Source organism: Rhea pennata, chromosome 6 (assembly GCF_028389875.1).
Source record: "Rhea pennata isolate bPtePen1 chromosome 6, bPtePen1.pri, whole genome shotgun sequence".
Classification (NCBI taxonomy): domain Eukaryota; kingdom Metazoa; phylum Chordata; class Aves; order Rheiformes; family Rheidae; genus Rhea; species Rhea pennata.
In genome coordinates, this window is record NC_084668.1 from 22,996,192 (window position 1) to 23,022,086 (window position 25,895).

The following is a 25,895-nucleotide window of genomic DNA, read 5'->3' on the forward strand; positions in this document are numbered from 1 at the left end:
CTCAAGCCCGGCCGGGGGCACGCGCACGGGGCCGGGGGCACGCGCACGGGGCCGGGGGCACGCGCACGGGGCCGGGGGCACGCGCACGGGGCCGGGGGCACGCGCACGGGGCCGGGCGCGCGACTACACAGACGAGCAGCAGCGCGGTTGAGCTTCTTAAGGGCTTCCGCGGGCGGAAGGAGTGGGGGGGGCGGTGCTGAGCATGCGCGCCCGCGTGCTGGGCGACTCTGACAGGTGCGCTGTTCGCCCCGCCCCGCCCCGCGCCATATTTCAGCGGCCGGAAGCGGAAGTGCTTGTGTGTGTTCTCATTTCCGGTGAGTGGGCGCGCGGGTTGATTCGTTCTGCCCGGGTGACTCGGCTGCCGGCTCCGCTCGGAAATGGCGGGTAAGTCCCGCGCCCGCGGCGGCTCCGGCTGGCCCGGCCCGGCCCGGCCCGGCCGGCCCTGATCCTGAGTCCCGCTGGGGCCTGCCCTGCTCGCGGAGGGGTGGCGGCTCGCCCGGGCCCTGGGGCTTCGCGGGCCGGTGCCGCCGCCAGCGAGCGGAGGCCCTAGGCGCCGGGCGGTAGCGCTGCGGCCCTTCCTGCGCGCTGCCGGCCGCTCGCAGCACCTCGGGCTCCTGGTGCCCGCACCTAGTGCGGAGTCGCAGGATCGCTCTTCTTCCTCTCTCTGGGAGGGTCGTTTTTATATCAAATTTGCTCTGAGTAGTCTGAAGCTGGAAGAAAAACTTCCTGTTAAGGCTCCTGGAATGAACTTTAGGAGATGTGCATGCGGAGGAAAGCTTGGCAACACTTGAAAAATACCTTAATAGGTGACAGGCGTCTCCTATGCTGGAAGGTACTTTGGAAAGCAGACCAGGTTTAACTTGTTACTTCTGTTCTGCTTTTAAAAAAGTGACAGCTAGATAACTATTAGTGGTATATACATGCTACAGTTTAAGAACCTCTGTCTGGGAAAGTGATTGCTAATATGCATTGCAATGCATTGAAATAAGATACCTAGTATTACCTAGAGAGACCTTTTTTTAAGGTTTTTTTTACTTTATTCTGCTTGATGATGTCAGAGAGACATTTCCTCAAATGTCAGTTTATGAAGTGGAAGTAGTTAATGCCCTTTTATTAAGGGTCTTGAAACATGTAACTTTTTTTTATATAACACTTTGAGCTTAGGGTTTTGCCTTTCCTGAGGGGCTCCCCAAAGGATGGGAAAATGAACAGCAATATGATACAACAAATACTGTTTAGCATAGTTTGAGATATACTAGTATATATGAATTCTGTTGAGAAAATACAAGGAAATGAGAAAGGAAGTTATTTTAATCCTATGCTTATTGACCAATGATCTGCTAGCAAGTTTTTTCCCTTAGCCTACTTACTTTTTTTTCCAAATATAGTATCTACCTGATTTTGCAAAACACTTCATTGTCAAAGAACAGATTTGACTGTGTCTTATTAACTAAAGCAAAAGCAGTGCAGCCTTAATGAGGAGGAAGGATGAAAAACTAGAATTTGCAGGAGAGGCAGAGGATCCCAGTGTAAAGTCTTAATGTTACAAAACCTTACTCTCTAAGTGGCTAGTGTCTGCTTTTAGACTTGCTTTTTTATTTTAAGAATGTTGTCTCCAATTACTTTCTTAGGCAGGGGTATTCCTTCCATGTTAGATGTTTGTAGTTTGTTTTTCTTCAAAACATTGAGTCCTTAGTCTATAGAAGAATTTCAGCTTCCTGTTCTGATGTAGGCAGAGAGGCAGCCCAGAAAAGTAAGATCTATGGACATGTCTGAGCACTTCTTAATTATATGATTTGTATATTCAGCTTGTGTTTCAGGAAAAAAATGTGTAAAAATGGTCTTCTCATAATTGCTTTTTATTTGTTCTGCTGGATGAGATGCAGAAATCTCTGTACAATGCCATTTGAAGTTTTCAGTAAATGGCTTGCTGCAAAGAATTTTTCAGCCAACTGAGAACTCTGTTTAGGAGAAATGCTGCTTTGAGGTTGTCAGGCACAGAAATTATGATGCCTTATTCCCCATTTGTAAAATAAGCATGTTTCCCTAAGTACCAGTGAAAAAATTGGCAGGTGGGATATAAACAGTACTGAGAATTTCTTGCTTATATTCTAGTGGCTGAACCAAATATGTGCTATTTCTTGTTTGACAATATGTATGTATATTCCAGTTTAGTTTGGTTCTGTTGCTGGGAATAGAAAAGGAAAACTTGCAACAATCAAGCATAGGCTGTGTGTGTTTGTTACCTTCATTTTTTTTATATTTTTTTGAATATTTATGCTTCCATAAGCTTAAAGTCATACTAACAGAAGATGACCTGTGAATTGTTTAGAATGATGTGGTTATTATGAAAAACAGATTTGTTTTGTGCTTCAAAAGGAAAGCAAAACTACTCACAAGAAGTAGGGATTCTTCCATGCAGATGTGCTTGTAAGTTTTCTGAGAGAACATGACATTTGACCACAGTTTCATGTAGATCCAAGTGTCACCAGGACATGATTACTTAACTTTTGCAAAGATGTAATGGTAGGTATAATGATGCTTGTCCAGTAGGACCCAAATCTTCTCTGAGCTTCTGGGCACTTCTGCTGTCCAGAGAAGCAATGAGAAATTGTAATTAGCATAAGCTGGATGTTTTTAAACACTCAAGTGAAAATGCATGTGTTCTTTTATAAAAACATAGGTTAGATTGAATTTTTAATTTTTAGTTTCAGCTTTGAAAGATGTTTTTACTGGTAACAACTTAATTTAAAATCTTTTGAATATAACTCATTCTGAGAAAAGGGAAGAATTGTGGTTGGTTTCCTAGTTCTTGTTTTTAGATCCAGAAAAGTTAGTGAGGTATATCTTAATATTTCACTTTGAGTACATATGTATGGAACAGATGGGTCAAAAAATCCATAGTATTTGTGGTGTTTTCATTGTCTCCTCTATTTTTGAGAATCTTCTAAATATGTTCCTTAAATAACAGCGGTACATAGTTTATGCACATCATTAAAACTTTCTTAAAATCTTTTTCTTCAGGGCTTACTGCTATGGAGAAGAAGCTGGCTGAATATAAGTGTAACACAAATGAAGCAATTCAACTAAAACTAGGTAACACTTTAAATACTGTGCATTTGATACTGGAATATATTAACACCTGCTTATACTTTCTTATACCTAAAATCCACTCAGGTTTTAATGTGTACTTATTAATGTAAATATTCAAATACAAGAATAGGATAATACAGTCTAATTTTTCTCAGATTAGTGCAGTTAAACTACAGCTATAGAAACTTAATCCTGTCTCTGCATAATAATGCCATTACCAGTTATTAGCAGGTTACTTGAGTGCACTGGAATTAGATCTTACCCTACTTTTTTTGAATTATTCAGTGTGTTTTTTCCCCCTCTTTAATCCTTCTAGTATGATACACATCTAAAGTATGTGTTGTTTTCATAATTAACTCTAGTGATAGAATTCATAGTTGAGGAAAAAATTAAAAAAAAAAAAGGAAAACTCTGAAAAGCATTGTTAGATTGTGTTTTCTGCACCCCTCGTCCCAACGTCTGACTTAGTTCAAAAATTGTTTCAAATCTGAATAGAAGGAAATGTATAATTCTAGGCTTTGGAGAAATCTGATTATTGCTCTCTAACTTGTTCACTGGAACATCCAGAACGCAAGCAGAATAACTGAACTCTGGTTGGATTCATTTATACTTGCAGCTTTATTACAGGCAGCAGTAATAATGTAATGGTAAGAGAAGAATAAGACATCTGTCTAAATCCTTCCAGCAGTTCAGCAGGTTTCTCTTCAAGCACTACAAATGACATCTTTTGTAAAAACTTTTATATACTACTTTTGTTGCTTCTATTCTTTTAAGCACTTTAAACTGTTTTTAAGCAGTTTTCAGAATCTTGTGCAAGTTCTATTGTCAACTAGAAGCCTAAAGTTCAGTTTGGGAGAACTGCTGTCAGGATTGTAAATACATTATGTAAGGATACTACTTATCACTTATTGAGAAAATAAAATTAATGAAACTTCTAAACACTTATTAGAACTGCCAGTAATGGTCTGTTCTCTAAATTTTAATTGAATTCTTAATATACACTTACCTTAGGCTCATGAGCAAAATTGTCATTTTAACCAAAATCTTGAAGTCTCTAAACTACTATAGTTGTGAAGTATTTTTTAGTTAAGAAACATTATTTCAAATCTAATTTATTTTTCTCCTTCACCTTTCTAAAACAAAAGCAAAGGATAGAAATAACAGGAGATAACCAAGTGAGTTCTGTAAACAAAACTGATGAGCAGTTGTGTTAGATTTCAAGGAGACTCTGCTAGTGGGTTTAACTAAGATACCAGTTACCTGATCTCAGCTGCTCTCTTCTTCCTTTCTTCTTTTGGGGGAACAGGAGGGAAGAGTAGATTTGTACCCTTTTTTAATGCTGCTACTACTACTACTCTGTAGCTTCTGGTCTTTTCTTTTTTAAATGTAATTTGCGTATAAAAGCAGATATCCTTTTCTGAGTACTCAATTGTTCCATGGTGATTCAGAATGGCACTTTTTTTGTTTTTTAACTCTGCTACAATGTTGCTCTCTGAATCAAACCAAAGAAGACAAAACCAATCATCCTCTTTTGCTTTTGAGGAGGCAAAACTATCTTGTTAGGAACCTCTCATTTGTACTTCTTTCTTTCTGAAAAATTGCTTTCTAATTATTACCATGGAAATCTTTTCTTCATCTGCACTTTATTAGAGTAAAGCAGCAATGAAATTGTTTCAGCAGTCAACATATGCTTACAAAAGAAAAAAAAAAAAACCCAAATCCAAAAACCCCATGAGCTTCAGTAGCAACACTAATTCTTACAACACTGCACACATTTAACTCATTCAAATGTGTTCCTGTTGTTTTGTGCTACCTGTGCCTTGTTCATGTGGCTGAACTGTCACTTCAAGGCCTAACCTAAGAATTATATTCCTTCCAATTTAACATAGATAAATTATTTTAATTGTAACTACACAGAGGGTGTTTAGGAATCTAGTATCTTGACTCAAATTTTTCCCACAAAACCTGCCTTAGTCTCTTAATTTCATCCCACAATCATGAATCTGTTTTATGATCAAAGAACATCTGTCACAATTACTTCGGAGCAATTGCCGTAACTTCATCATGAATAAAGTGCTTGCTCGGTAAGTTACTGAGTTTGAATAGGTGCCACAATAGTGAGTATTTTTATACCACCAGCAAAGATATTGTTTAATATTAAGCTTGGGGCAGAGTAGGAGAGCAAAGCCAGTAAAAAAAAAAAAAAAAAAAACCTACTAATTATTCTGACAATATTGGTACAAATACCAGTTTGATATTGGTGCAACTACTTTATTTGCATCTGCTCTGATTCTCTCCAACTTTAACATGAACATGAGTGCACATTCTTCTATTCATTACTTCATGAAATCCACCTACAGTGAAGTGTTCTCGCTTCACCTGCATGTAAGAGAATGACAGAATGAGTAGGCAGCGTTGTTCCCATGATTGGTTTGGCTAATGGTAGGAGTATGCAGCTGGGCAGTATCCACAGTGTTTAAGAGGGAGCGAAAGTCAGTAACATTCAAGATATATAACGTTGTATATATCTGCATTGATTTCTCCATTTTATGTGCTGTGCTTACTATGCTTACTGATTTGAGTTGAGGAAATGACATTTTGTGAAAATTACATGCATATTTTCATTTCTGTTGTATACCAGGCTAACATGCATTGAGTCATAATTGAAGGTTTTTGCTTCTGTTGTGGAAGAATGCATGGTATCTCTGGTTTAAACAAGCCCAAACTGATGTTTTACTTGTTCATGCTCACTTTTCCCTTCAGTTCGCTTTCCTGAGGATTTGGAGGATGAGAACACAACATTCAATCCAGAGTTTAGCCACCAAGTGTTTGGAGATGAGTAAGTTATGCCATAAGTATCCAGAGTCAAATTAATAGGTCTAGAAGGGGAATGTTGCTTCTTAATCATTAAAAATCAGAAAACATTGCTTTTCCAAGCTAATTTTAAATGACACAGCAATACGTCAGTTTCATGAATGTATAGGTTCAATAGTTGCCTTGGTGTCTAGCTTGTAGAATTTGGACCTTTAATCATTCTATACTACCTTAAAGAGATTAGCAGAGAGTAAAATGTCTCATTTTGCAATCAGAATCACGTGTTTTAAGTGGTTATTGTGTTCATAATTTGAAAGTCATTAGCAAGAATTAATGATTCTTGCTAAATTTCAGGAGTGATGTGTGTCAAAAATCAGTTATCTAGCAACTGTATATCAATTTATTTTTTACTATACTACAACATGAAAATTTTAGTTAATAGAACATACAAATAAAGTGTTAACTTAAATTCAGGCTTTCAGCTATTCTAGCTCATTGAATGTTATATTAAATTCAGAAGATTTTTTCCTCAAATATATATGCTTGTAATCAGGTAGATATGGAGAGGATATAGAAACTTAAAGTATTGATTCAGTTTTGTTCAAGTATATTGACTATCTTCAGTAGGTTAATGTTGAACAATCTTGCAACAGTTCATTTAAAACATGCACACGCACTGTTTCTTAATTTCTGACTTCTTTAAAAACAGTTCTAAGTGCTCAAAGTAGGATGAGCTACATATATTAATTGTAACAAAAATAGTTATGTCAATAAACATTTGTTACTGCAGCTATCATTGGGAATACATGTCTGGTAATGAGAGAACTCTCCAATCTGTCATTAAACTAATAAGCAAATTCTTGCTCTGAAAGTTATGTGTCCAAGTTTTAAATCAGAAACATGTTGCCACAAAAGAAGCTTCATGTAAAAAACAAACAAGTATTAAACAGTGCCTTAAAAATATGAAAATCCTGTTTCTCTGTAACTAAACATTTTCTGCTCTTCAGTTATCTTTGGAAAAAACTTCTTAAACTTACTTCACAACAATACAGTGTTTATATTCAGGCAAATCATACTTAAGTGTAAAGACTTACCTATTTGTGGCTCTTTTTTCCGTTTTTTGGCTTTGGTTAATTCAGATAACTATATAGGAACTGTCTACAAAAACAGACTTGTTACTATGACTGTTACCTACCTGTGTCTTGTGCAGTATAACTTGCAGCTGTGTAATCCAAAATACAGACTACTAAACTGCAAAGTAAGTTTTAATAAATACTTAATTTTAATGTTAATGAGTTTACGATATTGAGCATCATAAATGAAGTACTGGATATTTCAGGTCCTCATCTTTTAAGCATGTACATATGCTACCTTCCTGTTCAGAGACTTGTTCTATTCCTCTGCTAGAGGAGCAAAATAACTAGGAGAAATAGTGTAAGGCATAATCTGTCTATATAGTACACATACAGTTTGATTCCCTTTTCCTATTAGAAGGCATAGTATGCCTCACTGGGAAAGAGAATGTGAGCTTCAAAGCTTATTATTTGAAAGTTCTGTGATGTATTTTCCTGTTAAACTAGAGTTCTGATCACTTTTTTTTTCTCCTTTCTCAGTGAAGTTGCCTTTGGTTACAAGGGTCTGAAGATCCTCTTGTATTACATCGCTGGTAACCTGTCAACGCTTTTCCGCATCGAATATACATCTAAAGTTAATGAAAAGTTTGACTGTGTGGAGGTAAAGACAGAGCCAGACCTGTGCTTGAAACATTACTGGGAAGCTTTAAAGGCATATGGACAAGAATTCTATATATCTCATTGTTCCTTCTTTGACTGCAGGATGGTCAAAATTGTCAGTCAAACATGAGATTCTAATATCGAGGCTAGTTCCACAAAAAGGTCAGTCTAGCAAGTCTGTAGCTTCATATTAACTCAATCCAGGAGGAAGACAAGCAGTAGTGTTTTCTTATATTGAAGAAAGTCCAGTTTGAAAGAAAAGAGTGTGGGGGCAGAGTTGGAGGGGGAGGTATTTTGGTGTGGTTCCCTCCCCATCCACTCCCCCTCCACCCCAAGGTAGGATACTTTACTGTGTCTTTTCAAATAGCAAAAATGGAGAGCAAGATTATACAGAAGCAAGATTGGAGACTTCTGATAGTTTCTGGTTAGGTATCATGCGTGCTTTACATCTCACTCACAGGAACACAGAACACAATTAATGCAAAAAGTCCCCTTTTCTGTACAGCTCTTCCAAGCCTAGAGAGCACTTGTAGAAGAGCTTCTCTCCTCACTCCCAAATTCTGCCTATGTACTCTTGGAATATTTTTGTGAGGTAACCTCACAAAAGCTAAGGCAATCAGTCTTCCAGCTAGCTGAAGAAAGTTATTTGGAACTTACACACAGGACTGAAACATTAATATATTTTTAACAATGTTTATAAAACTGTTAATTTCTTGTAAAAGTACCAGTGCAATTATTGAGGAAAAGCTGAATATTTTTTGAAGTGGTCTGTACATTAGAAAAACTTACTGCCCTCAGTGTTTTACTTAGCTACAAGAAAGAAAAAGCTGAACTGATTTCCCTCCCTGTCTCTTCTCCTCTTGAGCTACTGATTTGGCTATTGATGAATCTTCATAATATTCTGTAGTGTAAAAATGGCTACACATTTACATTAACTTACTTAAATTACTCTGCCTGGTAAAAGCTATTCATTAGATAAAAAGTAAACACCTTTGATTTCAAGCTGTATTTAAATGAGCTCTGAGTTTGAAATTAGGATCTTTAAATATTTTCAAGGAAAGATGGATTTATTTCTAAAGAAAAAAACTTGGTCTGACTTTGTTAGATGAATTTGATAGATTTGCCCTTCCTTGTTCTTGAGTTGTTTTAGAATACGTTTAGTTCAACAAGCCAAGTGCCTGGACATGTCTGAGATACTTTTGAGGCTAGGGCAACATATCTCAAGTGAAAGGTCATGCTCTTCAGTCTTCATAAGGCTTTTAGAAGTAAGGAGAAAAGGAATACCTGCTTGCTAAGTAGTAACCATATTTAAAAAACAAACAAAACCACCTCCCAGTCCAGGCTTTCACCAACATAACTTCAAAATGGTGTTGCAAAGGGAATCCACACTGTAACACCTTTTTACTACCATTCTATCTATACTCCATTCAAATAACAAAGCTACTTCCCTTCTCTGGAGGTACAGAGAAGGCAAATAAGGTCCATTTTGTCTGAAGCACACTTAAACTTTTCTGATCGCTCAAAATCATTACTTCTGCCAAGCCCTGTGTTGCATCTACTCTTATTTGTCCTTGTCACAATCCCTTAAGCAATCAGGAATAATACAGTATCTGTTTGGGCTAGCCTTTTGTATATGTTTCCCTGAAATACTGACAGAGTTTGTCTGAATTGGAAGAATGTGGTAGTTTACTCTTTGCTTCCCTCAATATGATTATAAAAAAACTGACCCCAAATATGTTGCTTGTATGGATATATCTAAACCTCACTATGCAAAAATTACGGTAGTCATCAGTTTTGTTCTGCATTTGTATTTGCCATTAATTTAACCACCTTAAAATATGAACACTTCAGTTATCTCTTTGAATTTGCAGAGACTGAAACATTAGCTGTCATCACAGCAGGGTGGTAATTCAAATGCATATTGACATTTATGCTTCTAAGTTAACTGTTTAGTTGCTGACTTCAGCTTGTTCAGAGTAATAATATTAAAGATATGAACTATCCATGATGCACGACAAGTAATCTTTGTGCTGTGAATAGATGGTGTTTTGGAGGACAGCAATCTGCCTTTAAGTTAAATGCAAGTGGGAAAAATCTGTGAAGCTATTCACACTTTAGGAATTTGTATCTATTTCTCCACACAAGCTCATTCAACATCAGGTGCTTTTTTGATAGTAAGTTTGGTTCCAGTATTGCTAAAGCTGCTACAGTCTCTGCTAGAGACTGACAGAAATATTTGCCCAAATCCCATTAGCTTTTCTCCAAGATCCTCTCAAAAATGAGGTAAAAGATGAGATCTTAAATGTCAAGTGCCAGAATTCCAGGCATATTTATGGATCTTAATATGGTCTCCCTAAGGATGGCTCTAAACCACATTAGTGGGGAAGACTCCGCAAAGCAAGTATGATCAGGTCCCAAACAGATTTTTGCTCCTTGGCACCTCATTCACTGAACTAGAAAGGTCAGAATCTATCCCCTGGATGGAGCTGATCATTTGAAATATCTGAAGAGGCTGCTTTCTCCTAGCATAAATATGAATACCATTGACCTCTGAATTGTCACTGATTACAGATCTGTAGCTGTTAAAGTACCCTCCTTTTCATCTGGATTTCATGGAAGGAGGGGAAAAAATATTTCACTAACCTCTAAAATAGTCATTAGTATAAATATAGTATCTTGCTTTGCAACTGGTCTGATCTTCTTGCTTGAAGTACAAAAGTTAATGAAATGAAAGTGTAACTTTTATGTTAGACATACTTTTGTTAAGCAGTGCAACTTCAGATTGTTCTATTTCTCCTAACTAGGACTAATGTTCTAGTAATTATTATAGAGAACTTCTGCTTTCAAATTTCCAAAATTATTTTAAAAGCAGACACTTTGTATACCACATACATGCTGTTTCAAATATTGTAAATGCCTGCTAGTACAAGAATCATCTCTAAAATTATCCAGAGTCAAACATAATGTACAAAAAGACACTACTCATGTCCTACTACAAACCAAGCTAAGTTTACAAGTCCATACCATATTTCCCATCATCACCTCACATGTTTCTGTTTATGAAGGTAATACATTACAGGTAATACTTCTATTAACCATAAGCTTAACAAGTCTTGGCTTCATTCAGGTTCTTGCGCACTTTGTCATAACATGCTTTGTCTATGTTTGACCAGCAGTTAACTGGATTTTTTTTCTGAACAGAGTACTTTAGCACAGCTAAATACAGTACTGTATAGAAATACCTGTGTTGTTTTGACTACTAGAAACAGAATAGCTATTTCTTTGGCATTTCATAGGGGATAATTTATTTTCAGGATAATGGACAAGTGCAGTGAAGAAATGATTTGAGGATAGAGGATGAGAAACTATCTGCTGAAAAAATCTGATTTTTTTGGAAATTTCAGCAGTGTGTATTCTCTGGCTGCTTCATGCAAATAGTTGGTAAAGGCTTTCCCATAAAATTTAAATTTTATATGCTGCTTGGTCCAGAGCATACAGATAGAGATTGCCAAAGCCATGCCAATTGGTAAGAGGAGTGTCTTGCTTTGGTAAAAGAAACAAACCTCTCATTGATTAGAGAGAGGGGGAAAAGGGGAGGGCAGTAACTCCTTAGACTGTTACCATTTCAGAGACGTGTTTGGGAACTGCCTAGTATGTAATGAATATTTCCATTAAAAAGTACAAGTATTAATAAAACTAGTTGTATGCTAGTGATACTTCCAGATTTTTGTACTCCAGGAATCACTAACTTAAAACTAGATAACTTAACTTTAAGCTACCACTTAAACCGAAGATTCTGTAAGAAGTGAAGATCTTGATAACCCATAAAAATAATGAAAGGACCCAGCTTCTTTCATGGCTTGAATTGTGCCAGGCTCCATTTCAAGGGAAGGCTCTTTGGAAGATAGCGCAATAGATAATTCTTAGTGCTATGACTGTACAAAGTCTTTTTACCTGCTATCTGCTAAGTCTCTGATCTCATGATTTAATTCTGCTGTATGGAAAGCAAGATTTTCTTGTGGTGGCAGTCAGTAAGGGCTGCACCTTATATGCTTTCAACATGTGAAAGTTTGTTTTCCCTATCACTAGTAGATGAAGAAACTTGCATATATAAGAGGAGCAGTTTTAGATATACCTTGCATATAGTATTCTGTACTCTATAGATGTTTTTCCACATAGTTAGTATTGAGTTATTGCAAAGATTAGTTAAATTGATGCTTGGAAGTTCTGTTTTAATTCTAGATTATTTTTGTATATTTTTTTCAGATGCATAAAATTAAAATCACTACTGATTCTTAGCTGCAATTTCCTACAATTTTATCAGAAGTGCCGACTGAAGTGCATTATTTACAGAGATCTTGTATAGTTGAAGAAAATGATTCATTTTTCTGAAATGCTGTTGCATGTATTATTAGCATAATTCATTGATTCTGCAAAAACATTGCTGTTTTTTGCATAACTCAACATCAGCAAATGTAAAGAAAAAGTATGCAACCTATATTGCTTCAGAAAGAACAGAAAAGGTTCCAATAAATGCATCTTTGTTTTAAGAATTAAATGGATGTAAAGACTATGCATTTCAATTGGTTTCTAACACCAACTATTGTAGAGCTATATATTAACTGCTTAATAGCTCTCTCTACAGATATAAATATAAATGTTGGTAGTACCAAACCATTAAGAATAAAACTTGTTTGTGCTGGACTACATCCCTCTTTCTCTATACTAAAAATGTAACTGAATGATAAAGTGCTATTCATTTGCAGGTGCATTGCTTCTACTTAAGGGACTATGGTTGAAAGGACAGGAATTAGTAGCATGTTGTATTAGCCTTTTGTAGTGTATTTTGTTGTAAGAATCTTAATTTCCCTGTTTTGAATGCTAAGTAGCAAGGGTCTTGGTTTAGAACTAATACCCATCATGCATGTAAACGGTGTGAACGAGCTGCTTAGTAAGTTAACACAAAGTGTTCTTGTGTCAGTCCTTGTGGAAATAGATACAATACAAACATTACAGCTGAACTCACGGCAAACTCCATTAAGTAAAAACCTGGGTTCATTGTCTGGAGGAAAGTTTGAATTGAATGTAAGCTCATTTTGTTGAATGTAATGTCAGGCTTTTAGGGGTTGTATTGAGGAGTACGGTTTTGTTAAGTTGAGACCAATTCATTAAGTTTTATTGCCTGGTGAGAAGCAGTAATAAGTTATTGTGAAACTTCATCAAATATTCATGGTTAAAAAGAAGTAGTAAATGTATTCAATCAAGTGGTCTTTTTGGGGTCTGAAAAGGATTACGAAGTCTGCTCAGCTGATAGTCTCTAACTTTCACTTTGGTTATTTAAAAAGGGTAACTTTAATCTCTGGATTTAATTTTCCTGTCAGAATATTTCTTCCTTCCGCAGAATGGTAGATTATAGATCCAATTTGCAGATAATATCCCTAAATCATATTTTTATTATTTTATGTTGAACTTGTTTTCAAAGTGTTCTGTGTTTAAGATGCTGGATGTTGTCTTCCGAGCTTGTAATGTATTTTATGGGTGATCCTACAGGCAGGCATTTAAGCAGAGAGGTAAAAGGATGCAAGTGTGTGCTAGCTGTCACTCTGCTGTTTGGAGATGACTATTTTTAGTGTTTGTCCTGTTTTCTTCACTCCAATCCTGCATCTCCTCCTATCTCTTATTAGCGGCTTGTTTGGGAACCTGTGTTCTACGAGGTTATGTGTAGTGTAGTCTTGGAGACTTGCTGTATTAAAAAATCATAGTTTCTGTTTCTAATACACTTTCAGAAATAAATGCATTGCATTCAATAAACTGGCAGCGTTTATTGTGTGTAACTCAATTCAGAGTTTCTTTCCTTGTCTTGCCATTTCTGGTTTTCCTCCACGTAATATTTTTATTAGAATAGTTATCAGCTTTTTTTTGATTGGACAGTTGCCATAATCTCAAGGTAAAAATATTCAGGACTGTTCTCCGTTACCATTACTCACTAAACTGATGCTATAACTGTCAGGTTTTTGATGCTGTCAGTGGCTGGATTGTGACCTTTTTGGATCCTTTCAGTGCAGCTCCTTTATCTGCTGGAAGGGTCACTACTGAGCAACACGAAGACTCACCACTTTTTTCTTTAAAATTACGGATAGGCCATACCACCTGCTTTTGTATTTGTCTCTAATGGAATAATGGTGACTTTGTTGCTGCCTTTTTTATCTTCCATTGATCCTTTTCCCTCTTATATTCTCCAGGCAGATGATGTTGAAAGTAAAATTAGAGAAATCATTCCTCCTGGATTTTGCACCAACACAGATGACTTTGTGTCTCTGCTGGAGAAGGAGGTCAATTTCAAGCCCTTTGGAATGCTGCTACACACATATTCTGTCCATAATGAGGAAGCTGGTGAAGATATAACATACCAAATATATAAGGTATGTAAAAACAAGTGAAATTGCTCCTTTTGAGCAATGAAATTTGTTTTGCAGTGATGGACTTTCAATAATGTTCCAACTATAGCATATAATTACCATTATTTCATCAGTTTGCTTAATAAACTTTCTATATAGATTTTATATATATATATATATATATATATAAAAACTAGGTTCTGCGGATTCTTCTCTCAATGTCTGTGATAGGTTTCACCTGACTTCTGCTGGCTTTTTCCCTAGGCTGACATGACATGTCCAGGCTTTCAAGAATATCATGAAAGGCTTCAGACGTTCTTGATGTGGTTTATTGAAACGGCTAGCTTTATTGATATAGATGATGAAAGATGGAACTACTTTCTAGTGTAAGTACAGTTCTAAAGCAACAGTGGACCTTATTACCTCCACAAAGCCTGCATTTTAATTGTGGCTGGCCAATTATTGGAGCAGGATAATGATATTTTTCCCAGGAAAGAAAAACCATTGTTTATGAGGCTTGAGTTTTTCTCCATTATGCTTTGGGAAGCCTTGAGAATAGAGCTGAATTAAATGCTGTTGTCCGTTAGAGCCCTGAATGTAGGCTTAAACAGTGAAATGAGCTTTGCCTGTGTTTTCTTTTACTTGCCACCTATTCATCTTTATAATAGGCAAGTGCACTGAAGTGCTGTAAAGAGGCCTGATTTATCCAAGTTGCTGCACACCAATTAAGTGAATTGTACATTCAGAACATAGCAGGTGTACCCATTGGGCCCTCACAGAGTAGCTTGCTGACACTGAAAATTCAGTTGGAGAATGGAAAAGAAAATGGACACTGCATGGGAGCGCGACTGTAATTGACCTGCTTGGCTTTCTGTTTTATCTGCAGATTTGAGAAGTATAATAAGGATGGAGCTACACTCTTTGCGACCGTAGGCTACATGACAGTCTATAATTACTATGTGTACCCAGACAAAACCCGGCCACGTGTAAGGTAATTGGCAGTGTAACTCGTGCCTTGCCTTTTATTTCAGAAGAGGGAACTGCTGAAGTTCCCAATACTTGTTTATAATGGTGTTGATTTGTTTAAAAAAATCTCCATTATTAGCTGGCTGCGCACTGATTTATTTCATTGTTCCCTTCTTGAAGCAGGGGGAATCTCAACCAAGTTTTGAATATTTAGCAATTTTAAGACACTAAATCATGTTTCAACATGAATATTGTTCAATGTATTTTAATCCAAAATGAAGTAACACTTATTTTTTAAACACTTACATTATGATGTATGCACATGTGCGCATTTTAACTGAAATTAATTCCTTTGTAGCCAGATGCTGATTTTGCCACCATTCCAAGGAGAAGGCCATGGTGCTCAGCTTCTTGAAACAGTTCATAGATACTATATGTCTTCTCCTACAGTACTTGACATAACAGGTTTGTGCTAAATTCTTAACTCAGTCCACCTGTTTAATAAACAACTTACAGCATTCAGACTGTTAGCCTGCAAAATAACTTTTTGCATTCATTTTTCAGAATTTAATGGTCTTTTGAAGTTCAAGATTAATAGTACCCTGTTTTACAGAACTATATATAATGTAGTGCCTTAAATCCTTTACTTAGAACAGCACACCAGGAAAATTCAATTCCTAGCATGAACGGATTACCAGCTAATTAGCCATTTTATTGTGAGATGCGCAGCTGAGTTAGCGAAGAGATCAAGCTTTTTCAAACTCCTTGTTCAGCTGATTGCTGTTAAACATTCAAAATTGAAAAATAATCTAAAATAACATATTAATATTAGTATGCAAGCCAAAATTTGACAGCCAGTTTGAAAAAAATATACAGGATTTGTGCTCCAGGAGCATGTATGACTGACTGAAGATCCCTGTAATGTTATAGATTTGTATGTGAATACCTGAAAATAAAAATGCAGTGGAAGCAATGGCAGGTGGAACAGAAACACAGCAAGTTTTCCTAAATGCAAGACACACAAACAGCTACAAACATGACATCTCTCTGTGGTTTCAAGTCCACCACAGGAAGAAATGCAATTTAAGCACAGGAATTTATTATTTATTATTTGGTGCCACCTCAGCATCTCATCTTAGTGTTTAAAAAAAAAAAAAAAAAAGCCCCCAAAATCTAATTAAAATACAATGGAATATTTGCTTTCTTGATGCATCACCTCAGGATAACCTTATTATACAGAAACAGCCTCCTAAACTCTAATCCAGTTCGTATGAACCCAGAGAAGTGTAAGTTCCTTTCCTTTATATATTAGGAAATCTTGCTCATAGGTGGGTGGTTTTTGTCCCTCCTCCTTCACCACCCCAACCTCTGTTAATACTACAAAGCTGTACATGGATTTTATAATTAAAACTGAGGATAAACAAAGTTGTTCATGGTTCCCTGCATAAAATGCAGGGTTCTGTTCAACAACAGCAAATTTGCCCTCAAATAGGTTTTATGTTCTTTGAGATAAGCCAGAAGAAAGCTTCCTATCTTTAACATAGCATTCAAAAATGGAAGAAATTCAGATTTTTAAAAATACCTACTGCCCTTCTTAGGGGAAAGTAAGGTTGATATCATCAGGATATTTGGTTAAATAGCAAATAAAATTACAAAGAAATCTTTATATCTCTTATTTTCAGAAAGCTTCTTTAACTGCTTAGAAAGTACCAATGCTAAGAAAAAAATGAAAAACAAGTTTCTTCTGATTTTCACATTTATAATTAATATTGTTCATATTTCTTTTTAAACTCAAGATCCTGGTTACAGTTTGTCATCTAAGATAACACAAGTGAAATGTATGTTGGTAGTGCTTATTGTGGAGAAACTGCTCTAATCTTTTTCTTAACTAATTTGAGTGAAAAGGAATGGAATAAAGTACTCTTACTAAAGCTTCTCCAGTCTTTTTCAGACTGGGTGCTGTAAGACTTGTCACACAAGATTAGGCCACTCATCCTCAAAGCATTTTAACTGCTAATGGTCATAAGCAATCTCCAAAACAAAAAAATAAATAGCTGGTTGAAGAATGCTACGTATGCAGCAAAAACAACCCAGTCCTTCCTCTTGGTAATCTAGTAGCTTTTGATCATCCTTAAATTGCAAATGTCAACTATTTACTATAATCCTTGAAAAAAAAAGAAAAAAAAAGGATATAAACTGTTTAGCCATAAATTCCACATTGCTAGTCCATAGAAAATTGGGGTGAGTGGGGATTTTTTTGTAACAAAACTGTCTAAAACACTAAGTACCTTCAGAACACTGTAAGCACTTTCTTCTGTATGGTTCATAGGGAGAACAGTTGCATTTGTGACTGTCAATATTCACTGAAGCAAATACTTTTTACTCCTTATATCCATTGACTTTTTAAGCAATAGTTTTGATAGTTATGGTACTTTTAAGCAGGTTATAAGTAATTGGTGAAGTCTAGATCAGCTATTGTTTGCATCCTTTTGACCTTTAAACTTAAATCAATTTTGAATAAGCTTGCCCTTCAGGTCTTTGAATCTTTCCTTACCTTTCTTGCTTTCAAAGATTACAGTTAGTGGTCAGTAAATGGCTTTTGGCTAGCTTAGTTATATACCACAGGATAGTTTCATCAGTTTTTCTACACAATTAGTTTGTTTTCTAATAGTTCTACTGCTTTGTGTAGTATTTAGTCACACTGAAACTTCTGAAAACAAAGAAACAGAAATACTAAACACCTAGTCTTGTCTCATCTTCTGCCTTAAGTAGAGTTTTTACTGTATTTATACAAAAATTATTTTCTTTTGCATTTAATCCTTGTAGTGACAAGCAAAGTGAATTATAACATGAAGAAATACAGGCATTTGGGCCAGGATATGGCCAGGGTAAACTCCAGTCAGATTCCCTGCTGGTGATCAGGAGAACAGGATCCTGAAGTATAAAACAGCATGTACCTGCACTCCCTCCAGATGCAATCTTGCTGCATTCTCATCTTTTATTTGCAAAAAATGTGACTTACTGAATTAGCAGTCTCTATCTTTAAAACTGTTAGAGCTGTTCCCTGTAGTTATTCTAATATATTTTTATTTATGCAAAAGTAACATTAGACTTAATAGAAAAATGTTAATGTGCCTATTACTAGTGAAGGATTAAAGGACATGCAGCTATAGTTACTATTTCAGGTAGGCCCTCAAGCTCAGACTTGAGGGATACTAGTGGAATATTACACTGAGAAGCTAGTAAGGTTTCTGTTGTACCATGTTTTTTCAGCTGATAGAATAGCTTTGCTGGATACTCTTCTTGAAATGTTGAATATATGAAAGGCATGTGGTTTAGAAGAGATTTCTACAACTGACTTTTTAAAGTACAATTATCAGGTTATTCTCCTGTTGCCTTAGGAAGGCTGTAAAAGTTTACATCTTGCACCCCAAAAATTTGCTTTATAAATGATAGGCATAGTCTACAAAATTAACTGAACATTCAGGATTGCATAGGCCAATACAAAATTGTTCATGTTCTTAAACATCAGCTGTAGGTTCACCTGTCCTCAAACTGTTAAAATTCTGCTGAATTACAATATAGTCTTACTAGTATAGAAGCTAATAGCAACACAAAAGTGGATCTAGTTGCTCTTTTTCAAAAGTAAATATTTTACTTCTGTCCAACGTTTTAATTAGTGTGAAAGCCATCCTTTCATACTTTATATCAAAACAGCAGTCTACTACTAAACACTGACAGTGAGACTCTGGATTTAAAGCAAGTAAGTTAGGTAGTGGTTGATTAAGATCGAATTGGATTAACTTAGCTCTGTGTACTTGGTACATAAATTCTTTCTATTAAAGTATAAAATCTGGCTGGCTGAGCCTCTCTATTACATCTAACAGGGTAAACAATATGCAAGAAAAAGGGTTTACACATGAAACAATTATTTCTTTTCCCAAGAAGTTAAACTGGATCAGTTAAACATGTATACTATTGGTTATATCATGGAAATGTGATATAATGCTATATACAGTACTGCATATACAAAAGTGTTTGTCTTTCTGCAATCTCTTTCAATTTATGCTATCACACATCAAAAAAAATTGGCTAGCACTTCTCAAAAGTAAGCACAGTTGTTGACATACTGAGGAATGTTTTTATCTACTTTAGTTTTCCCTTTTTTCTAACTGTACATGAGAGAAGAGGAAACAATACTGATATTTACTGTATGCTTTTATATTTCTTCTAGCTGAGGATCCATCTGACAACTATATAAAGCTAAGAGACTTTGTTCTTGTAAAGCTCTGCCAAGATCTGCTTTGCTTTTCTCCAGAAAAGTTAATGCAAGGTTTCAGCCAAGAAATGGTGATGGAAGCACAACAAAAGCTGAAAATAAATAAGGTATTAAATCTGAATAGTTGAACCTGTTTTTATCAAGCTAGTATAAAAGTAATTTAGACATACAAGTGAAGACTTTGTAAATTACATACTCTGTCTTATTTCAACAGATCTTAGGATGCAGCTGGAAGTGAAATACCTAGCTCACAGTTTCAGATAAATGCCTTTTCTTTCCTACATCCTTTTCTGATATAATCAAATATGACTTTGATGTTCCTGGTGTAGGGGGAAAATAAACTGTACAACATAAGTGTTTGGAAATACAGAACACAAAGGCTCTAAACACTTGGAACACTAAACAATTAAATTAAACAATTAACCTCACTGGTAACTTCTCCAGTGAGCGATTAAACTTGAATATGGTGGTTGAAATGTAGAGGTGCTTAACTCGGAAATATATTTGAATGTAGTTTTGTGAAAACTTCAAATGAGACTTGCAGGGTAGGGGGAGAAGCAGAGGGAGAAGCCATATTCAAATATATTTATGATAACATTATCGCTTGTATAGGAAAAGCATGCCTGCAGCTCTTTTCCATGGCTAAGACCTTAAACTTGAATGGATAGTTAAATTCTTTTTTAAAATAGCACCTAAGTATGTGTTAACAAGTACAGCAAATGAACCATCCCATTTTTCATTCTTTTGTTGAAGCAAAAGAATATTTAGTCTTGAAGTGTTTTAATACAGATGCAATAGTAATACAGCAGTAACATGAGTATCTCTTTTTCCCTAGGCATCTGAAACTAGCAGAGCATGGTTCCAAAATCACTTCAATTTTCCTTTTACTGATTCTTTTATTCATGAACTTAAATGCTACTGTTCATATTTACAGCTTCTAGGGGGCCGTTTGAAGAGAACAGTAAGTATTTTGACTTATATACTGTGTATATTAACACAGTATTTCCTTCGCTAATTTTAATGGATTGTCTTCATGACAGTCCAGCTCCAACCCTCTGTCAGTTCTTTGAAGAACTTTTGAACTCTGGACTTTTTGCTGCTCCCTTAAACAGATATTGCTATCTTTGTACCAGTTGCAGGGATGCTTCAACAGACACTGACTGCACGGAATTGTCTACTCATCTAACTCATTGGCTAGGAGGATCCTTTTCAGTGCTTCTGACAGTCTTCTGACAAACTGAGCAACTCTTTTAATTTTTCCTCTTTCTGAATTGCTACAGCGCAAATTCTTAATACTCAGGCATGTTTTTTGTTCTTCTTTCTATTAGCAACACACAAGGCGAGTTTATGAAATTCTCCGATTGCGTGCAACAGATATGGGTGATGCAGAACAGTCCAGAAGCTATCGGTTGGATGTTAAAAGAAGATTGATTGGCCCCTATAAGGTGTATAAGCCTTAAGTATCATTTAATACTTATTTCAAGACTAATTATACTTGATTTTACTTTCATTTCCATAATTGTAGTTGATGCCAATTATGTTGTCAATCAACTGCTATTAGTTATGCAGTGTCTAAGTGACATGTACACAGATGCAGAGAACATTCATACATAGCTATGTTGAAGACTTTGTGTTTGGCTCCTGAATGTTACCTGCCCAGTTCCAGTAGGAAGTTACTGCTGAGCTTATGGTATCTAGCTGGTCACATTATGCCCAAATGAGCTTAAAGTCAATTCCTTGAAAATCTTAAGAAATGAGCTAGAAGGTTGGAGAAGAGGTAAATATTGCAGTATGCTTACACTGCAGACTGGCTACAGTTTAGATTACTTCTAGCAAATTAAAAACTGCTTAACAACTAGAATACCAATCTAGTTATAGCAGCACAGAACTCAGTGTAGTTGGAGTATAAAGGAAATCCAGCAGTAAAGTTGAAACAAGCTTTACGAACTTAAAAGGAACTGAAAAGTTGCTTTTCACTAAGTATGTTCCTCAGGATTCTCAATTCAACAAACTTGCTTTGTCTTGTCTAAACCTAAGATACTGGCAAAACAGATTATCCTCCAGTTGCTAAAGGCATCAGTCTCTGTATTAAGATTCAACAGACCACAAATTTGACCTAGGTTTATTACGGCAACTAGCATGTTACCTCATCTGTGCTGTTAAGTATTCACTGAGCATACCTAAGCCCTGTTGGCAAAGTTGCAAAGTGTAAGAAAGTGCCTTGATTGTAAAAGCCTTCCTAAAGCAACTGTTGTCCTGTTAACATGCAATGCCAAAGTTGTTTGCTCTCCAGCATCCCCTTGATTTTCATTTGTAGCTGTGTGAATACACTACCAATAAAGCAAAACTTTGAATGTAATTCAGGTTGGACTTAGGGGGCCTCTAGCAGAAATGATAACAGTATTGCATTAAATATGTAGCTGATACAGAGATAACACCATGTTCTGTTGAGTGTCAGGACCTTAATCAAAAGAATTTCTGTTCCCTTCCATTAGTGTCTTGTCTCCTTTGCTAGATTTCACTCTAATCCACTATTAATGAGGCCATGATTCATCAGCTAGGGGAACTGTTACATGGTTCTAATTCATTTGCTCTGCACTGAAGTTGTATTGGGAAGAGGGATTCAAAATTTCATAAGCAACTTCAATTTTAGTGCTGCTTACAATTGTTTCCATTTTAGTCTTTGTTCTTAATAAATTAATGCAGCTCTTGTATTGGTAGATAAGCAAGAGTGAGACAAGTTTAACTTTTCAGTGATAGATGTCTTCAAAAGAATCCTCAAAGCAACTAACACCTCTTCTTTGATATCGGTTGCAAGTTTCATGTTCTGAAATATGGTTATCTTCATGACTGCTTTTAGTGAACAGCTTATAGGTTCATTTTAAGCAATGTTTTCAGTAAATTTTAGTCATGCTTTTGTTTTCAAAAACCTACATCAGAACTGCAGTTAAACTAATCCTTAACATGTGGTCATCTGGGAGGGGGGGAAGAAGGCAACTTTGATAAAGAATCAGAAGTACTGCAACATTAATTCCAGTATCATCTAAATGTTACAACTGTTTCATAAAGCATTTGATACCTTCATTAGTGCTGTATAAATGCAGAATAACTCTAAATTGCCATTAACTCTCAAGTTAATTATATTTCATCTTACAGCTATTTCCTAGATAACGATAGCACAAGCAGCTTGAGTGCAGAAACCTGAAACCAAAAATCTTGTAATACATCTCTTCCCTTTGAAGTGTCCAGGTTAGCAAGGAGATTGTTGTTAAAAATACTGAACTCTCTCTTGCTTCCACTGTACCACTAGACTGGAGTGGCTGATAGAGCCAACTCTGTCCTTCACAAACTTTTTTTTTTCTAGGAAATAAAAGATTTGATATCTTAGTGAACAGAACATCACACTAAGGTAGTTCAGAAGGTGAACAGCTTGTGAATTTTTTATGGACTATTTTATGATAGCATCAAAATAGGGAAGACTGTGGGCTAAACAGTCCTTAGCTAAAAAAGGCTAAATAGTCCAAGTTTTGATTGTTCTACAGAAGCTATCTCTATACTTCAACAAAGAGGGAACTTCAGAGAGAAGAATGCTTTACACCACAATGTAAAAACTACTTATTGGAGAGTATCTGTATTCAAAGCAAACTCTGCTTTGAGAATTCTTTTTATTTTATCCTACAAAGCCAATGCAGAGCATTCAGTATATCAGCTAAATAAAAATATATTTGGGGAAAGAAACACCTTAAAATGTTTTTTATAATTAAGAAAGAAACACAGATAAACAGCATGTATGTGGCAAATAGCAAGGTGTTCTCCTGAAGTTTGTGCGTACAAGTATGTTTATGCTTGTGAGTTTTCTTATTAGTGCATTTCAGTGTTGTTATTGTTATCCCTGGTAACTTTTGAATCATCTGCAACAATTCTTGAAATATTTTCTATGTAGTGGAGGTTTAAAATTAACTTTTGATGGTCAACTATAGGAAATGAGTTGACTTAGACATAATGGAATACAAACTTGATTAATATCAGCATAGAGCTAATACATTCTGGACAATTTGCTAATACATTCTGGACAATTTTCTATAATCTAGTTTTTCATGCCATACATTTTTCTTGGTAATAGGAGTATCATTAGTCCTAATCTATTTGCTTAAAAAATCTTAATTTCTCGCTTTATTTTTTATTTCTGCCTAGTAATACAGAAACTGTGAGGCTTTAGCAGAAAAGACTTTATTATTCAACACTTACCGATTTTTTTTTAGGATTAGTAACACCTTAAAAAAACTAGATACTGAGATGGAATAAATTTTTTAATTAAATATTATACTCTTGATATACTGGTTGTGTTCAAACTACTGTTTGTTTAATTGCTTAGAAAAAGCAGAGAGAACTTGCCAAGATGAGAAGGTGTCTAAGACCAGAGGAGCTCACGAATCAGTTGAACCAAATAGACCTAAATATGCAGCATGAACAGTTAGAAGAGAGCTTCCAACAACTCGTTTCAGATTACCGAAGAGTCCTAGAACGACTTGCACAAGCATGAAGATTCTACCTTTTTTGTACAGAAAACTTGCAAATTTCTATACAGTGTTTTGAAGCACATCTTTAATTGCTACTTAATTGCAAAATCACATGTGACGTTTTAATCACATTAAGGTGACTTGTGTTTCTGTGCATTCTGAATATTTTCTATTTTTGTGTTGTAGATTTTAAAATGTTGTACTCTAGGTTTGAGGGCACTTATTGCTGAAATAAACAATGTAGATTCTCAAACACAGTAACGCTGTCATTGTTTTTAATTTTTTTACCCTTCTGTTTTACCTTAGGACTTAATAAGTATCTGAATGGCAAGCTAGTACATAAATCTAAGTGATAAATATCACAGCTCTAAATCTCTCCTAATGCAATCCTACTTGGGCTGCTGTACTGGATTTTCTTGTGTGTGCCTGCGGTCCAGTTTTAATGTGGTGAAAGTAGGCTACAATACTTCTTGTCTGGCTGGCGTGCTTTCTGAGCATGGGCTCTTTACCCTTACTTAGAAGTAGATCCTGCTGCATTTAGCTGTTGGGACCCTTTCTAATCAATCTTTTAAAGGGCTTTAAGCATATTTTTCAGATCCCAGAGTTTATAGGTTGATCACTTCAGGGAATTATAACTGAGGAAATGGCCAAGACTTTAAGGATGTCAAAAGTACCCTCTTTAGCATACAAAACATACAAATTTGTAAGGAAGCAAGTGCACACATCCAGTTCCTTGACTCTATTTTGCTGTTTGTCTTGAGCTTCAGATTAGTTGTCTTAAGAATCCTGTCTCTTTTCTCCCTCAAAGTGATCCATTGCACACTATCTTTTCTTGTAGTTCAAACTTTAAAGCTCATTGCCTTGCCCCATAGCCAGGACAGCTTCATTTGAACTAGGATCACTGAAAATGATTAACTGTTAACAGGCCTAATGGTTTCAGGTCCAGCTTTCATAACTGAGATCTGTAGACTGACAGGTCTCTGTAAACATCTGATTATGATGTGAGTAAGAACTGTAATGTTTTCTCAGTTTTTAAAACTTCCTTTTTTTTTTGCTTTTTCTAATAAATCCTTTTTAGAAATTTTCATTCTTCTGGCTGGGACCTACCTATGTAATACCATAGGTCTCACCTATTCATAATATCCAAATTTGACATTCATTAATACTTAGTTTGAAAAATTAATATTAATTCAAATAATTAATAATTCAAAAACAACCCCAGACCTCTCCTGACTGTTCTAGTAAACCTGAAGTAACAGGATTTTTTGTTAAACATGTTCTAAGTGCTAGTAATAACCCAGAAGAAGGAAAGCTGAGTTGAATTATGCCTTAGTTTGTTTTTCCTGCAGAGAGTGAGGATACTCCTTGTGCCTCTAGGGAAGTCTGCTAAAGAAGTTAAATGCTAACACTGCCAAATCTTTTGCCTTAGTGAGGCTAGAGCTGCTCATGAGATGCAAGAAGCTTGAGCCTGTTAAGAAACCGTAGGATTAACAAGAGAAAAAACAGCCTTGATTGGCTGTTTGATCATTTATAGTGATTGATGGTACTTTCCTTCTCTATAAATTATCCTTCTCACAGGAGGGAATGGAAAGTTCGAAGAGTCTGGCAATTCTGCTCCTTTCTTCTTTCTTGTACCAGATGTGGAAAGGGAAAGGAGATGTGGCTCTGCAGGTTACATGGATGCTCCAAAAGCGATGAGAAATAACATGAGACCTAGAACTTGATGTTAGATGTTGTAAAGTCTGTAATATTTAATTGATGTTGGAGAATGGATATGAAAGAAGCTACTAAGCCAAAAGGACAAAATCACTTTTCTGAGACAAATAATAAAACTTCCCTCACACATTGGTTAGGGTAGATTAATCCTTTCATAACCCTTTCCCCCCCCCCTTTCTATGTTGACAGTGCTGAAAGTTACATAAACTGTTGAGTCTAGTTCCCCTAGTGATTACTAGTGACCCCCTAGTTTCAGCATGGTTTCTTGTTTCAGTATTGTTTGGGTACCTCTGGAACATTCTAAACTGTCAGAATGTATCTATATGCAACAAAAATTATGACTTGGTTTACAGGAACTAACTTGCTACTAATTATG

General features: G+C 36.0%; 1 protein-coding gene and 1 long non-coding RNA gene across 5 annotated transcripts in view; one reads left to right on the forward strand and one right to left on the reverse strand.

The window, feature by feature from the left end:
* Nucleotides 1-92: 92 nt before the first annotated feature.
* LOC134141917 (uncharacterized) overlaps nucleotides 93-25,895 on the reverse strand; it is a 34,445-nt gene continuing 8,642 nt past the window's right edge. For 2 of the 4 annotated variants that reach the window (XR_009958748.1, XR_009958751.1), the window contains exon 4: nucleotides 2,235-2,588. This is a non-coding gene — a long non-coding RNA (uncharacterized LOC134141917). Of the gene's footprint in view, nucleotides 711-2,234; nucleotides 2,589-25,895 lie in introns of those variants that run through there. The other 2 variants (XR_009958750.1, XR_009958749.1) reach the window with 2 other exon arrangements.
* On the forward strand, nucleotides 304-24,052 carry HAT1 (histone acetyltransferase 1). Its single transcript, XM_062578505.1, has 11 exons — nucleotides 304-384; nucleotides 3,025-3,096; nucleotides 5,857-5,932; nucleotides 7,521-7,641; nucleotides 13,883-14,062; nucleotides 14,303-14,424; nucleotides 14,925-15,029; nucleotides 15,363-15,469; nucleotides 19,239-19,390; nucleotides 20,612-20,728; nucleotides 23,659-24,052. Exons 1-11 carry the CDS (start codon nucleotides 378-380, stop codon nucleotides 23,824-23,826), a joined length of 1,227 nt encoding a protein of 408 aa, XP_062434489.1. The 5' UTR covers nucleotides 304-377; the 3' UTR covers nucleotides 23,827-24,052.

What these genes read in the sequence shown, in the direction of transcription:
- HAT1 (XM_062578505.1), top strand. An exon ending in AGCAATTCAACTAAAACTAG is followed by an intron (nt 3,097 to 5,856) that starts GTAACACTTTAA and finishes TTTTCCCTTCAG; the next exon opens with TTCGCTTTCCTGAGGATTTG. An exon ending in TACAGTACTTGACATAACAG is followed by an intron (nt 15,470 to 19,238) that starts GTTTGTGCTAAA and finishes TATTTCTTCTAG; the next exon opens with CTGAGGATCCATCTGACAAC.